The 14,416-nt window shown below is 51.0% G+C and overlaps 1 protein-coding gene across 1 annotated transcript; it reads right to left on the reverse strand.

Annotated features, from left to right (window-relative positions):
• Positions 1–7,741: 7,741 nt before the first annotated feature.
• Positions 7,742–11,669, reverse strand: ZFP36L1 (ZFP36 ring finger protein like 1). The gene is made up of 2 exons (XM_065064385.1): positions 11,163–11,669; positions 7,742–10,265 (listed from the first exon to the last, which is right to left on the reverse strand). The coding sequence occupies exons 1-2, from the start codon at positions 11,217–11,219 to the stop codon at positions 9,315–9,317; spliced, it is 1,008 nt and encodes a 335-aa protein (XP_064920457.1). The 5' UTR covers positions 11,220–11,669; the 3' UTR covers positions 7,742–9,314.
• Positions 11,670–14,416: the final 2,747 nt, after the last annotated feature.

A 14,416-nucleotide genomic window follows, 5' to 3' on the forward strand; every position in this document is an offset into this window, starting at 1 on the left:
GGAAAAGTGTCTGATATTGCTGTTTGTCCAGCTCATCTACTTCTTATGGGTGTTTTTAGCAACTAAAATAAGATTTGAATGCCTTTTTTTTTTCTTTGGATACATTAGGCATCTAATCTATCTTTCTTTACCACAACTGGAAACCAGATTCTCGTTGCTGAAAGCCTAACACAGGTCAAGAGCAATTCATAAAACCAGCCAGCCTGCCTTTCAGCTTCCAGATGAGACAGATGTTAAAGAAAACATTTTACCTGCAGTACACCCAGAGGTGATCCAGCATCCCTGAAAGAGGGTCATCACTGCTTTGTCAAGGAGTCTCCTTTCTGGGGCAGAGTTTGACTATAAAATATTAGTGATGTGGCAGCCACCGGTGAGGGACACTGGATGATTTAGTTGATTTAAATAACTTGCCAGAGTTACTCAGAACAGTGAAGCAGCACATGGTGAAAGGCTTGCTGTACTTTTCTATACTGACCAACACTAGGAAACCAGGCAAGCCAGCTGCTGCTACAAAATGGAGATGAACATTTGTGACAAACAAGAAGGGACTGTTTCTTTTCCCACTGCACGTTTGACTATTAGAAATGAGCTGACCAGGGAGGTCACAAGATCAAACTCTACAGCTGAATTTTTTTAAGGCTGGATAATTTTATGACCACTGTTAAGTGCTGTAATTTATGTAAACCAAGATAATGATAAGTGGAAACAAACCAACTCATGTTTCAAAACTTATGTTCTTGGGACAAAGATGAGCATCTCTCCTTCAGGAAGGAAAACCAAAGGGCAGGAGCATGGCTTCCTCTGAGCATGCTGGCGGGGACTCCGGGCAACCCAAGGATCCTGAGTGCCATAGAGCACAGTTCTCATATCAGAGCTAGATATTATACATGCATGCATATTCATACATGCAACCCAGTGAGGACAAAGTCCCAGGAACCAGATACCCACCACCACCAGGCTGTGGGAGCGGAGCCAGGATGTCCCACAGTTTAGGACATTCTATTTTTGAGCAGGCAGAGGAGGAGAGGGGTGGAAAGGTTTGTAAAAGCAAATCCCCGTGGAACAGGCTGGGGAAGAGTGCAGCTGGCAGGAAAGCTGAAAGGTGAAACCACACATGCTGTTCTATGAGGGCTTCACCTCCTAGAAGTTGGGCTCCAGTCTTGTTAACCAAAGCAGATGGGACACAAAGTTAATGGCCACAAAACTCTGTAGGAGACATTCAAGTTAAGTGTTAAGCTACATATAGAGAGATTAAAATAGCCTGAGCATTGAAACTCCCTGAGATGGGCATGCCGTGGGTGCGTCGGCACTGGAGATGTTCAAGGCTATTGCTAGACAGCTCTCCGTGCCTGAGGGGTGGTTTGGGGTTAGTGAGATCAGTCCTGTCACAGTCAAGAGTGAAGGTCTGGATGACTCAGCAGAAGTCCCTGTCAACCTGGATGAGATACTGATAACCCTATGGGCCGCCTGTCTCTGGCCTCCAGCACGAGATCGCTGGCCTCTCCCAGCTGCCTGCCCTCAAGTTCTTACAAACTGCTCAGTTTTGAAATAAACTTTCGTATATTTCAAAAACACCTCTAGTTCTGTTTTCATCCACTCTGAAAACGTTTTTCTGGTCAGAAAAGTGCTGGAAGAATGAAAATATCTTCATCAGCTGATTCAGTCTATGAATCCAAAATGACTTTACCTAAACTTAGAGGAAAATTATTTTCTGCAGCTGCTTTAGGTCTTTGATCTGGGCACCCTCAAGAGGGAGCGAATTAGATTTATTCTTGGCTTTTCAATCCCATGATAAATGTGTAAGTCTAATCAGGGGGGAAACGGGGTTATTTGTAAACACAGCACAGAAGATCTGAGGCCAAGAGAAAATAAGCAGGGAGCCTCTTTGCACGTTTTCAGTGCCATCCCTTTTCCAAACAAAAGCACACCTTGTACACTCTGATGTTGGCCTTGAACACAATCATTCCTCATTTCTTGTGACTGTAACTTCTTAGTAAATCAGGACTTTGCTAATGCCCAAAAGCCCTTGCAGCATCTCCAGAGCTGTGAAACACAGTATATTCTCTCCATGTAGCTGTAATCAAGGTAAATCATGGTGGCTCCCGCATAAGACTGCTCAAGAAATCTCTTTATAACAAACACAGCGAGAGCTTCCAGAAATAACTTCATTGACGTTTGTTCCATATTGCTTAATGTCTCCTTAGGGGCCGTGGCTACCATCCCAAACAACATTTCTATGGGTTGCGTGGCTACATCCTTTTCCTGTGAATCAACATTGGCATCTGCTCATCCAGAGTATTCAGGAGAAATATTTGCTGTTGCCTGGAGACTAAGACAGGAGAAAAAGTATCAGGAGTCCTAAATTATTTTTGCAGCTCTTTCTCTGATACTGTGCCACTGCTGGACAATCCCCTTCACTTAGCAGTTGTATATCTAACGGAGTTTTAAAACCTGTGGAACAGGTACCTTTATATTTGCCAAGTGCCCGAAACACCTGTAAAGTCCTCCCAAGCCCACGCATGAAAGGCATCATGTAGAAGTACAAAGTGCATCTGCTACATAGGCCAAGCAAACTCCATCTGTCTTTGTCAGCATCGTCCTCACTTGCACCTTCTGTCCTCTCTGGGAGGGAGATAAACCCTGCAGAGACAGAACGACTCCACTGAAAGATGTCCAGCCAGCCCATTTACCAACCAGTGGCCTGGTAGTAGCAGAGATACTGCAAACAGACCACACCTATGGCTTTACCTCTGCCTGGCCAGTATGCTGAGGCTGAAAATACACAGAGAAATACTGAACCCTGAAATGTTTCCACTGCCTCCAGTTGTTAAAACTTTTCACATCACACCAACAACCGCTCACATATGTGGGGGATGAGGAAACTTCCTTCCACCCAGAGGTGCAAGAAAACTCCAGAGCTGGCAGTCACGTGCTCCACACCGCCTCATAGCCCGCAGGATCCTGCATGGAAAAGTTTCACTTCCATGTGTTGACTAAGTTAATGCGGTGGGGATAGTGGGCGGACATAAAATGAAACTATGAAAAGAGATTACTTTGCAGCTGGAGCCCAAGCAGGGAGAAGTCCGGTCCCCTGTTTGCTCAGAAAACGGCAGGTTTGACCAAGACCCAGTCACAAAGAAGAGGCTAAGGCAGCAGTAGTTAAAAAAAAAAAAAAAAATTAAACCAGGGGGGAAAAAAAGCAGCAAAAGTTAAGCAAAGCCTCTCTGAAAATTAAGATGTGGAATTCAAAACATTTGCAGTATAATAAACCCAGGCGAGCCCATAAAGCTTCACCAGCCAAAAGGAGCTCTGTTCTGCCCGGGAGGAAACCCGACCCGCGCCCCGCCCGCAGCCGCCCCCCGCCCGCTCCCCGCCCCGCGGCCCGGCGCTCCGCTCGCTGCCCTCGGCTATGTTTAACGCGGCGTCTGTTTCCACTCTAACCCTTTCAGTTTGGAGGGGGAGGATATAAATCAGCTGCGGAGCTGCCCACAGGGCTTAGTCACAGCAGGTATTGGTTTAGGATGTCTTAGAGGAACTTTTTTTTTTTTTCGCTGGAAGTATTCTAGGGAATAAGCGTCAGCTTTGTGAGGCATTGCTTAACAGGCCAGAGAGTGTCCAAACAAAGGCCATTTTACATCACCAGGCAAAATCATCTAACGTTTTGGGCTCAACTCGGCCTCAAGCATGAGGGCTGTGCCATGAGTTCCCAGCAGACACTTGCAGCATCCCTACCAAGCCAGTCTCACCATCCCTCCCAGCGATCCCAGCCCCAGAGAGACCCTCTCTGATGGGTGTCACCCCTTCTTCCCAGCTGAACTCCCTCCCAACACTAGTTCTGCTGTCTTCTTCCTGTTTGTGGCTGGTTCATACCCCACAAACTGCTTCGGCTATGGGCTTCTCCTGACCCGTTTTCTGCGGTCACCACGTAAGGAAGGCACTATTCTTCACTCTAAATTTTTTTGCCTGTTTTCACTTCACTCACCACACTTCTGCAGGTCACCAGAGCATGTGGTCACTCATCACACCACCTCCCTGCAGCAGAACTGCTTCCCTGGCCCCACTGCAGGGTGCAAGACCTCACGTCTTAATGTTTGCCTGTTGTCATGTAGGGTACGAGGAGCCTCCCTCAAACACAAGTCACTCTCTCTCTCCCTGGGGCTCCAATCTCCATTGGGGCTGTGCTTTTCTGTCAGTGCTGCCCCTGGACAGGCCTGCAGCGTCCAGCCCCTGCAACACCTCCAGCACTGGAGCCAGGAGCCTCTTTGCGCACACACTGACCGCTGCATCTTCTCCCAAAGCCTCTTTCTCCAGACTCAGGCACGTGCTGGCTTTTCCCAGTGCAGGCCACACAAATTGCAGCAATTAGCAAGTGTAAAGGGCATGCTGTGGTTTTAGTGTGTGTTATTGCAGCTTAATACTCATTCATAACCTTGGGCATAGTCATCAGATAGTATCCAGCAGGCCACATTATCCAGCCCTTCTCAGTGCCGCTGCTCCTGAGCCCCACTGGAGAGAAAGACCCAGTTCATGAGCCTTCATGCATCCCAACACCATTAGTAAAGAAGTCTTCAGACTCGAGACAACATGGCTTGTCTCTCACCCTTGCTATCCCTATGCTGTGTGGACTTGATCTCTAGCTCTTGCCTTCCTCCCAATCTCTCACGGTGACCCCATCATTTTTTTGCCCCATGGCCACCTCCCCTCTGCTTGCACAGCCTGGCAGAGCTGGTCTTCCCTATGTGATTTGCAGCAGCAGCTCCAAGTCCCATTTGCAGACCATTGCCCTCCCTGTGCCGGAGCCCTACAGACTGAGAATTCAAGCCAGTTTGTAATAGTCCTCCAGGCATATTTCTGCTGTTCTCTACTTCTCCAAGTTCTTTTCCAATTTTATGCTGATGAGGCAAATTCTGTCAGGACCAGGAACTTGAAGCATTTTAGGGTTCTTTTTGAATGGTATTTTTTGTTGCTTGCAATCTGGTACACCGTGGCTATGTACAAGTGGTGCTAAGGAAAGGTTGGCAAAACTAGATAGAAAAGTTCCCAACTGCCTTTAAAAACATCAGCAACAACAACAAACCAAATTTGACTTTGCAGCTCTCATCTACAGAGCAGTTTGGTGAATGAGGTGGCCTCTGTTTCTACAGCCCCCAATTGCAAAACTGAAGAGCTTTTGGTACAAAAGGGAGCATAGCAAGGGAGTAGCCAGTACAGTCAGTGGGAGACCTACAGCTGTTGCAGGAATTAGGAAGGAGGGAGACAGCTATCAGAGTGGGATCTGAGCCACCTGGAGCTCTGCAGATCAAAGTCATCATGTTACTCTTCACCAAGAGGCAACTGGCACAGGCAACCATACGCGCTGGCTGTAACTTCCAAAGACAGCTAGACATGTTGAAGGTGGATAGCATTAGAGTCACCCGACTTTGAAGCCAAAAAGCGTGACAGCTAATGCCTGCAGCCCAGAGGCATGGACCCAGTCTTCTGACAAGGAGCCCATGGCAAGCATTCCTGACGATAACAAAAAGTACATGAGGAACAGCAAGAGCCACCATAGGTGTCACCCTGCCCCACAGTAAGAGCTGTGATTGCACCAGGGCACGCTCTGCCAAGCCACCTCACATGGGATGACTGGTATCTTGTTCTTGTTGCTGCTCTTCTCTGCCCCAGCACACGAGGCACATCAGGAGAAACTGAACCAGCACACAGGCCAGCCCTTTCTTCCTGGCCAGTCTGAGAGTCTTGTGCACTAAATCAATGAGCCAGACCATGGAGGAGCCCTTAAGTCAGAGGAACATGTGTCTCAAAACCATCATGCCAGAAACAGCTATTTTACCTTTCTGAGCCTTGGCTAGGCTATTACCAACCATGGAGAACTGCTAGGGGACACAGATGAACCCTGCAAGAAACAGCATGGACCACTCATCCATGGTAAATCCAGGGAAGCAGAAGTCCTTCCAGACTAGCTGCTGCCATATACTCAAGCTGCGCTGAATGCTATTGGTATCAGGCAAATCCCTGCATTGCTGGAGGCCCTTTCATGCTCTCTGTCTTACAAACTATTCCAGAAGTAAGCTTCTGATGCTACCTGTTCTTCTCTTCTCTATCCCCCGCATGACCTAGCTCAAGGTTAGTTTCAAAAAGCAAAACACTGAGTGACAGGGCATTTATCATTAATAAACTCACAGGAGAAAAATGGTGCTGGCTTCCCAGGACCACTGCACTAGAAGGACAAGTTAAGTACGCAGGTACCGTGAGTGAAGACCTACTTTTGGCACAGCTTCCCAGTTCTTTGTCATATGAATAGCACCGTGCAACTAATACAGCTATTTTCTTCATCAATTATTAACTGGGAAAAGACTATTTGTTTGAAGAGCTGCACATAAAGGCCAGAGAGGAAGCAAGCAGTTTCAGGCTCCACATGCACGCCCTGTGATAGGCTTGGGATCCTCTCCAGATCAGATACATATCACTCTTCAGGGGCCAACAGCTCAGCTTCCAGCAGTGGGGAAGGTGGCAGGGTTGGGTGCTTGGTGCAGCCAAGCACAGATCTTCCAGGGAGAAGCCCATCTCTCCTGTGGGCACCATCACTATTGTGCGTGTCCACAAGGCTATGGTCAGCAGAAGGTATCTGAAGGCTGCTGAGCAGTACCCAGGCTGTGCCCAACCAGGGATCTTTGCTCAGGGATCAGCATGCAGACTGCACCACATGCTAGTTACATCAGCATCTGCCGAGCAAACTCCCCACAGAGCTTTTGTGCTATTCATTTGAACCAGCTTCTCCCAGCCACACTCCTCTTCCACCATCTTTCCTACACCTAACTCACCTTTATTGCCAGACCACACAAGAAAGCACGTTGCACAAAGCCAACAGCGGGGAAGGTACATCAGTGTAAGCCCTGAGGCTTTTTTTTGGCAGGAACTTTTCCAACATGAATTAAGAAATATCTCTCCTGAACAGTGAGGCATGTCAAGACAGCTGAAGGCAGCAATATTCCACCCCTTTTGGAAGAGAACTGGAACAGTTGCAGATGAAGAAGAGCACCAAGCTTGCTCCAGAGGAGAGCTCAAGGGTGCAAACACAAGACTTAACACCATGAGCAGTGCTGGCAAAGAAGTGTCCCTAAACAAAACCCTGGCTTCACAAGTTTCTGGGATTGCTGACTGATACTTCAAGGGGTACGAGGGCTTGACAGCAATAGCAGAGTGATCTGTGTGTACACCAAGATTTTGCTAGGAGCCAATTCTCCTCTCCAACAAGGCACCAAACAGCAACTCTGCCAAAGCAGACCAGTACCACTGACAAGCCACACCTGGGACCACCTGTACCACTTGCAACATTCCACTTCAGCCTCACTCAAAACACACAATGGCTCTCCTTGAGGGAGAAGTTGCTATGCAGGAACACAGGGCACAGGAGAAACAAAACCCCATCCAAGGTTTAAGCTACACTGATCAGGAAGAAACTTGCAGGAATAGACCAAGGAGCTTAAGATGGGAGAAGGACTCTGTAAGAGACAGAGAGGGCTAGAGGCCAGGAGGGTAGGTCACATTTGCTGCCATGGATCCATGCACCCACACACTTGCAGGGCAGACCCATTGAAGCAGAGAGGAACAATGAAGGGATGCCTGAGCCTGAGCACATGCTGGGGACCAGAAGGGTCAAGAGGAGGGAAGCATCTGCATTTGAGTGGTTGTCTAAAACCAACCCCTTGATTTTTGCAAGTAAAACCAGCTCCACTGTCAGTTTCTTGAAAAAACTTGGGGTTTATTGATTTAAACTGCAAACAGTCGTTACAAAAGAGATACTCTTTTAAATAAACTCACACAAAGAGGAAGAAAAAGCAATGTAGTGAACAGTAACAGGGGGGGGAAAAAATTACATTCATTATTCTTTGTGCCAGTCCCGTTCACCTCGGCACAAAAAACTCCAAACTTGGAATACAGAAATGCAAAGACAAACTGTATTTGGAATGTCTTCAGATAGGCACTTTGAGCCCAAGGCTTTTCTCCTTGAAGAATCTATACAAAAAGAGGAAGAAAAAGATCTTCCTTCCACACTGTCTCACAACAGAGCTCAGGTATGTACATTCTAAAGCCCAGGTAGGCAAGACCCAGGGGAGGGGAAGAGGGGGATAAGAGGAAAGTCAAAGAAGCACATTAACTCAATTTGCAGTCCAACACAAAAAAAAAAGGGGGGAGGGAAATTCTAAAATAAATAATCCAAACACAGTTTTTGCATTTTTTTAAATTAATTTTTCATTTTTTAAAATAAAATAACCAAAAAAGTGTAAAGTTACAAAAAATGTCATTGTAGTATAATATATTAAACTGTGGGGAAAAAAGGAAAAAAAGACTTCACAATCTTAAGATTAATATGGAAGATCATAATTTAAACATAAAAGAATATATTCTATGGATTCATCATCCCGATAAATATGAACAAAATTAACAAAAAAAGCATAGGTTTCGGCAATAAATACGTTTTGATAAGTTAAATAAGCTTTTTTATATTGTTGTGCAGTGACAAGCAAAATTTGCTCTCCAATTTCTGAAAAGTTATACAAAATTAAAAACCCAGAAAAAAATAATAAAAAGCTTGGCGTGAGTGCTCTAAGATAGGTCTAAAGTACTCTAGAGCAAAACCATTAAAGCTATGTCTACTGGAACTTTGTTTACACGAACTTTTGTGTGTGTGGAATGACTTGCGTCGGCCCCACCCCCTCTATTTCTTTATTTAAGATGTCACATGAATACATGGGGAACTTTAGCACCAAAATCAAGTCTCTCATAGTCCATCTGGTTTTTGTTTTCTTTTGTTTTCTTCCTCCCAGTCGAAGTCCCACTCATGTTACAATCTTTGTCCGTTCTCAGCTTTTCTTCCCACAGACCTGAGCAGATCCAGGCAAGATTAGTCTCTAAGGGTAGGGGAGAAAGAGGACTGGATGTTAACGCTTGCCCACATGCCTGCAGCCTAGCAGAAACTGGCCAGTCGAGCAAGGACTGGGAGAGGGCGATGCAGTACGTGGCCAGTGGAGGGAGCTGGTTCTGGACATTTCCTGCACATCTGGAAGTGCACAGAGCTGCTGGTGCCCTCTGCAGCTGGAGAGGTAATACAGTCACAGTGAAAGTGTTAAAAGGCACTAATTTTGTAAACGTTATTGCTTTTCATTGTAATTTGGCACTTAAGGTTTAAGCCAGTGGGTCTACGGCAGGCAGGCAGACATGTTAACATCCAGCTCACACTACTGGGGATAGGGTAGGGGGAGTACAGCTTAACATCATAATAGAGGTGGGGGGGAGCAAGAGGAAACCCCAGATTAGTCGTCAGAGATGGAGAGTCTGCTGAAGATGGGAAGACGTCTTGAGGTGTCCAGGATAGGGGAATCTGAGCCGCTGTGGCTGCTGCTGGAGCTGCTCAGATAACCCTCCTGGTCAGAGAGGGAGTCCTGAGGACTGGGTGGCGAGTCAAACATGTTGGGGGACTCAGACATGGGCCTGAACAAGAAGGTGGTGGCGGAGTTCCCACTGGGCACCTGCACCCCCATGCTGGGGGCAAAAAGACTGACCAGCTCCTGGCTGGAGAAGGTAAAGGGGTTGCTGGCGCAGTCAGGCAAGGTGGGGGAGCCCAGCAGGTCGTCAGCACTCAGCATGGGCGGTGGGGTGATGGAAGTGGGGCTGTCCAGCAGCCCGCTGGCAGCAGTGCTGGGGAAGCCGGCGAAGCTGAAGCTGTGCTGCAGGCGGGGTCTGTCGGTGACGGCGGGCTCCCGGCTCCCCGCCACAGCACGGCGCTCCTCCGCGTTGTGGATGAAGTGGCAGCGCGGCCCGTAAGGGCAGAACCCGATGGTATGGAAAGTGCGGCAGAGCTCGGTCTTGTACTTGGGGTGGCGGGTGAGGCTCCGCAGCTCGTGGATGCCATGGGCGAACTGGCACTTGTCACCATATTTGCAGGCACCGTTCTCCTCGAAGGGGCGGCACAGCTCCGTTTTGTAGCGGCTAGAGTTGACCTGTCCCCCGGGCTGCTTCTGCTGCAGCAGGCGCTCACCACCCTCGGAGAAGGAGCGGTCCCGGAAGCGGCTTTCCCGGGGGCCCAGCATGGGAGCCGGCTCCCCTTTCAGGCTGCTGAGGAGCTGGTTCTGGTGGAACTTGGAGTTGGGGAGGGTGACAGAGTGCCTCCTAGGGAAACCCCCGCCGGCCGGGGTGCCCACTGCCTTCCTGTCCAGCAGGCACCCGCTGACACCCGAGGGGCTGTAATTCAACATCTTGTTGCTCTGCGGGGAGAAAGCAAGGGCCCGTCACTGCCACCGCCTCCTCTGGCGTCCCCACGCAGCCCCGGGAGCCTCCCACGACACAGCACAGAGGGGCGCCCCGCCGGCTCCCCACCGCCGGACACCGAGCAGGGGGGCCCGGGGAGCGGCGGCTGCCCTGCCCGAACGGGCCCCCGCCCTCGGCACCAACATCTGCTTCAGCCCTTTTCGCCGCTCCACCCGAGAGCCCCGGGTCGCCCCTCCCCGGTCCCCCGCGCAGTCCTTGCGGAGAGTAGTAACTAAGCGAGCCGAGCGCCAGACGCAGGGGAGCCGTTGGCTGCATCCAAAAAAGCTCCGAGGTCGGAGCTCTGTTCTGGGAAAGCCCCCCGGGGGACCGCGGCGAGCGGGAAGGGCAGCGTGCAGCCCTGGCGCCCGCCCCACCGCTCCCCCCGCAGCGCGGCGGCGGCTCCCGCCCAGCCCCCGCTTCCCCCAACCCCCCCTCCAGGGGCGAGGGGCGGCCGAGCCCGCGGGTAAGGAGCCCGCCCGGCCCCGCGGCAGCGCCGCCGCCCGCCGCGCCCGGGCGTGTTGTAGCGCGGCGGCCCCGGGGGCAGAGGAAGGATCCGGCCCCCCTGCCCGGCGCCGCGGCTGAGCCCGCCGGGAGCGGGGAGTGCTGCCCCCCGCCCTCCGCAGCGGCCGAGGCGGGAAGCGCGGGCGGCGGTGGCGTGGGACCCCGCGCCCCGGGACGGGGCGGCCGCGCTCGTTCCCGCCCCGCACCCTCCGGCCCCGGCGCCAAACTTGCTCCCGACCAGAAAACGGGGGAGGAAAAAAAAAGAACAACCCAGAAACAAGACACTAAACACGAAACTCAAAGTAGCTGAAGAGCCCCAACGCTAGAGGAGCAGCCCCCGACGGCGCTCTTACCTTGCATAAAACTTCGCTCAGGTCGAAGATAGTGGGCGACACGAGGGCTGTGGACATCTTCGGCGAGCGAGGGGGGAAGCGGGTGGGGCAGCGGCGCACAGACACGAAGAGTCACGGCGTGGGTACGGCACAGCCTCCAGCGCCCCGGCTCGCAGCCTCCCCCCGCTGCTGCTGATGCCGCCACCAGCCCTCGCGGCCGCCGCGCCCGCTCACCGCTTCCAGCGGGCTCGGAGGAAAGCTCAACTTATAAAGTTTCGGACTTACCCCCCGGGAGGCGGAGCCGACGGCGGGAGGAAGGGGAGGAGGAGGGCAGGGTGATTGACACCGCGACTGAATCACCCGGTGGGGGGGCAAGCCCAGAAAAACTTTCGGGAGGAAGAAGGGGGGAGGGAAGGAGGGGAGAAGGGGGGAAAAAAACCCCCGCGGGCCGGGCCGGGCCGGGCCGGGGTGTGTGTGTGCGCTGAGGAGGAGCCAGTTGTGCGGCCTCTGCGTGCCTGTGCCAGCGCGCGTGTGCGCGCGTGTACCGCGGGGCGCGGCGCGGCGCGAGGCGGGCGCGCACCCCCCTGCCTGCGCGCGGCGGCGGCTGCGTGCGGGGCCCCTCGCGCGGTGCCGCGGCCTCGCGTTGTCCCGCGTCACCCCGGGGGGACAGGAGCCCCGCGCGCCGGGGACGCGCTGGTGCTGTCGCGGCCCGCGCCGTGTCTCACAACTCGCGCGACTTCTTTGCGGGCTGGGGTCTGCCCGCCTTGATTCAAACTGACCCGATTCTCGGCCGCGCCGCTCGCCTTCGCGTTTCCGCAGGCTGGCTGCCTTTGTGTAGATTCACATCTCCCCCCCTCCGGTCTTACTGCTTTTTTCCAGTTTTTATTGAAACCTGACGGGCTCTGCAAGGGGAAATAGCTCACATCCACATTCATTTAAATTGTTTAAAAAGTCTGTGTTTGCCCTTTAAAAGGGTGCTTGATAATTTTTTTTCTCCCTGTATAGTTCTCTTCTAGCCCCCAGAACTCAAAACTGTAAAACTGAGAAAAAAAAGTCTCCGAGCAAGTAATCGGTTCCAGATTTTAGTAGGCAACGTATGATTCATACTGATATCGATACGGCAGAGAGGAGGGGGGAGGACAGCGGCAGCTTCTGAGTTTAAAAGAAAAACCACAACAACAGAACCAGAATGCTTCAAGGCTTGTCAATACCGGGGTGCCTCAGCGTGAAATCTGCTGCCCCTAAACCCTGAGCCCAGCTGAGGCAAAGCTCAGCTTTACTAGAACTTCAGTGAGTGTTTCATCTAAGGCTAAGCGATGGCATCTGGGCCCCCTCCCCCACACAGGCGGGCAAAGGGGGTCCCTGCCACAGAACCACAGACTTTTCCTCCTGCCTTGCGCTCGGGCATGGCTGGGAGAAAAGAAACCCCTGCCTCGGGCAGCCCAGCGCTGACCCGATCGGCCATCGCACTGAGAACTCCAAACAAACTATCCACTTCCTCTTCTGTTTGCTTTAGAGTCGCGGGATCTGGACTTTGAGCTGGCGGCTGATCTTTTTCCCCTCCTTCGGTCTTCAAGTACTGCCAAAATAACCAACCGAGAGAAACGCCCACGGGCTCCAACTATTCCAGATTCTTGTTTTTAATGTATTATTATTATTTATCTAAGGAGAGCAGTCAGGTTCCTCGATTTTCCTTTTCTTTCTAGTTTCCTTTATTTTTTTTCCTTGCCTTGGCCAGAAGTTCGAAGTAACCAGGGGAGAGACCAGCCTATTATTTTCTGCAGTTGTTTACTCGTTCTGTAGATGGTGCTTGTTCCCAGGGCTCTGAGCCTCTCTATAATTAAACCCATTTTAATTGTTAGGTTAGAAACGTCATTTCGGGGACTTTCCAAGAGTTACCGAGAAAGCCAGCTGAGATAACTATTTCACTACTAGGTCGCTGGCAGCCCAGTTTTTGCCCCGGTTCCTCCCGGTGGGCCAGCCATGGCATGAGGCTGAGCGCAGGGCTCAGTGCAGGGAAGTGGGAGTCGGAGTCCAGGGACACCAGCCCAGCCTTCCACCACCACTGCTTTTTTGCATTATTCACTTGCCCTGTGTGCATTTGTTTTGGAAACTTGAGGTTTAAGGTTGGACGTTTCCACAGATGAAGCGGCGAAGGCTGAAGCCGGGAAGGAGTTCTTTTTCCAGTGATTTAGCTTGGCAAACCCCGACTCCATGGTGGTCTGCTTTGCATTGGCTGTGCACATGCTCAGATCAGGAATTTAGCTGCTCACCCCACCTCGTGGCTAAAAGTCAGAGCCCTCCGGGCCAGAGTGGGAATTTGTATGGGCATGAATTCACACCGAGCAGAGGAATGAAAAAATCAGAGCCTTGCACCTCCCGCCAGAGCTGTGCCAGAACTTTGATAAATGCAAATGAATAAAGATAGGTAAATGAATAAATGAAAGTCAATTATTAAAGAAGTTCACTGGAGAAGTGAATGAATGCAGTGCCATGCTCACTCGCCTTCTCGTGTGGATCAGTCCACCTGGGCTCAGCACATTCCAGCTGGGATACTACAGCTGGGCCTGGGAAGCAGCAATAAATGTCCAGGACTTCCTGAGCCCTTCCCAAATCCATCCTCAGTGCAAGAGCAGCTTCTGGAGCCTTCTCGTTCCCTGGCTGCAGTGCAAGCAGATGCTAAACTTGTCTCAAAATACAGAGGGGTGAGATTCTTTGTCAAACCTGTGCACACATTTAATGGAGGAATTAAGAACTGCTTTCCCAAATGAGAGCTGAAATGGGCCAGAATAGCCAGAAAACAGGGAAGAAGCAGGGGACGGCGAATGAATTAATAAAGGCAAGAGGTTTAAAGGAGTACTTTTTCCAATCATGTGTATGTATAAAACTGTGGGCTTGTTGGCACATGATGCTGTTGAGGTCAAAAGTGTAAATGGGTCAAAAAAGCAATTGGACAAATTTATGGAGGAAAAGTCCTTGGAGGTTTACCAAAGGCAAAGGCAGACCTCCATGCCACATTGCTGGACAATGCACAGCAAAAGTATCACTGCCTCTTTCACCCATTTTTCTCCCTAAGCATTGGCTGCTCTTGGAGGTAAGAGGAAGGCTACAACACACCTTTGATCTGACCCAGTCTGGTTATTTTTACATAGTTAGGGTCTGCTTTTATGCTTTATACTCTAACTCTGATGGGCTTGGAGGTGCACCTCACAAATTTGGGATTAGCTGTGCAGTGTCAGCTTGTTTGGGCCAGGCAGGTGGAGGTCAGCACTGGG

The sequence above is a fragment of the Columba livia genome, chromosome 5 (genome assembly GCF_036013475.1).
Source record: "Columba livia isolate bColLiv1 breed racing homer chromosome 5, bColLiv1.pat.W.v2, whole genome shotgun sequence".
In the NCBI taxonomy this organism is placed as follows: Eukaryota; Metazoa; Chordata; class Aves; order Columbiformes; family Columbidae; genus Columba; species Columba livia.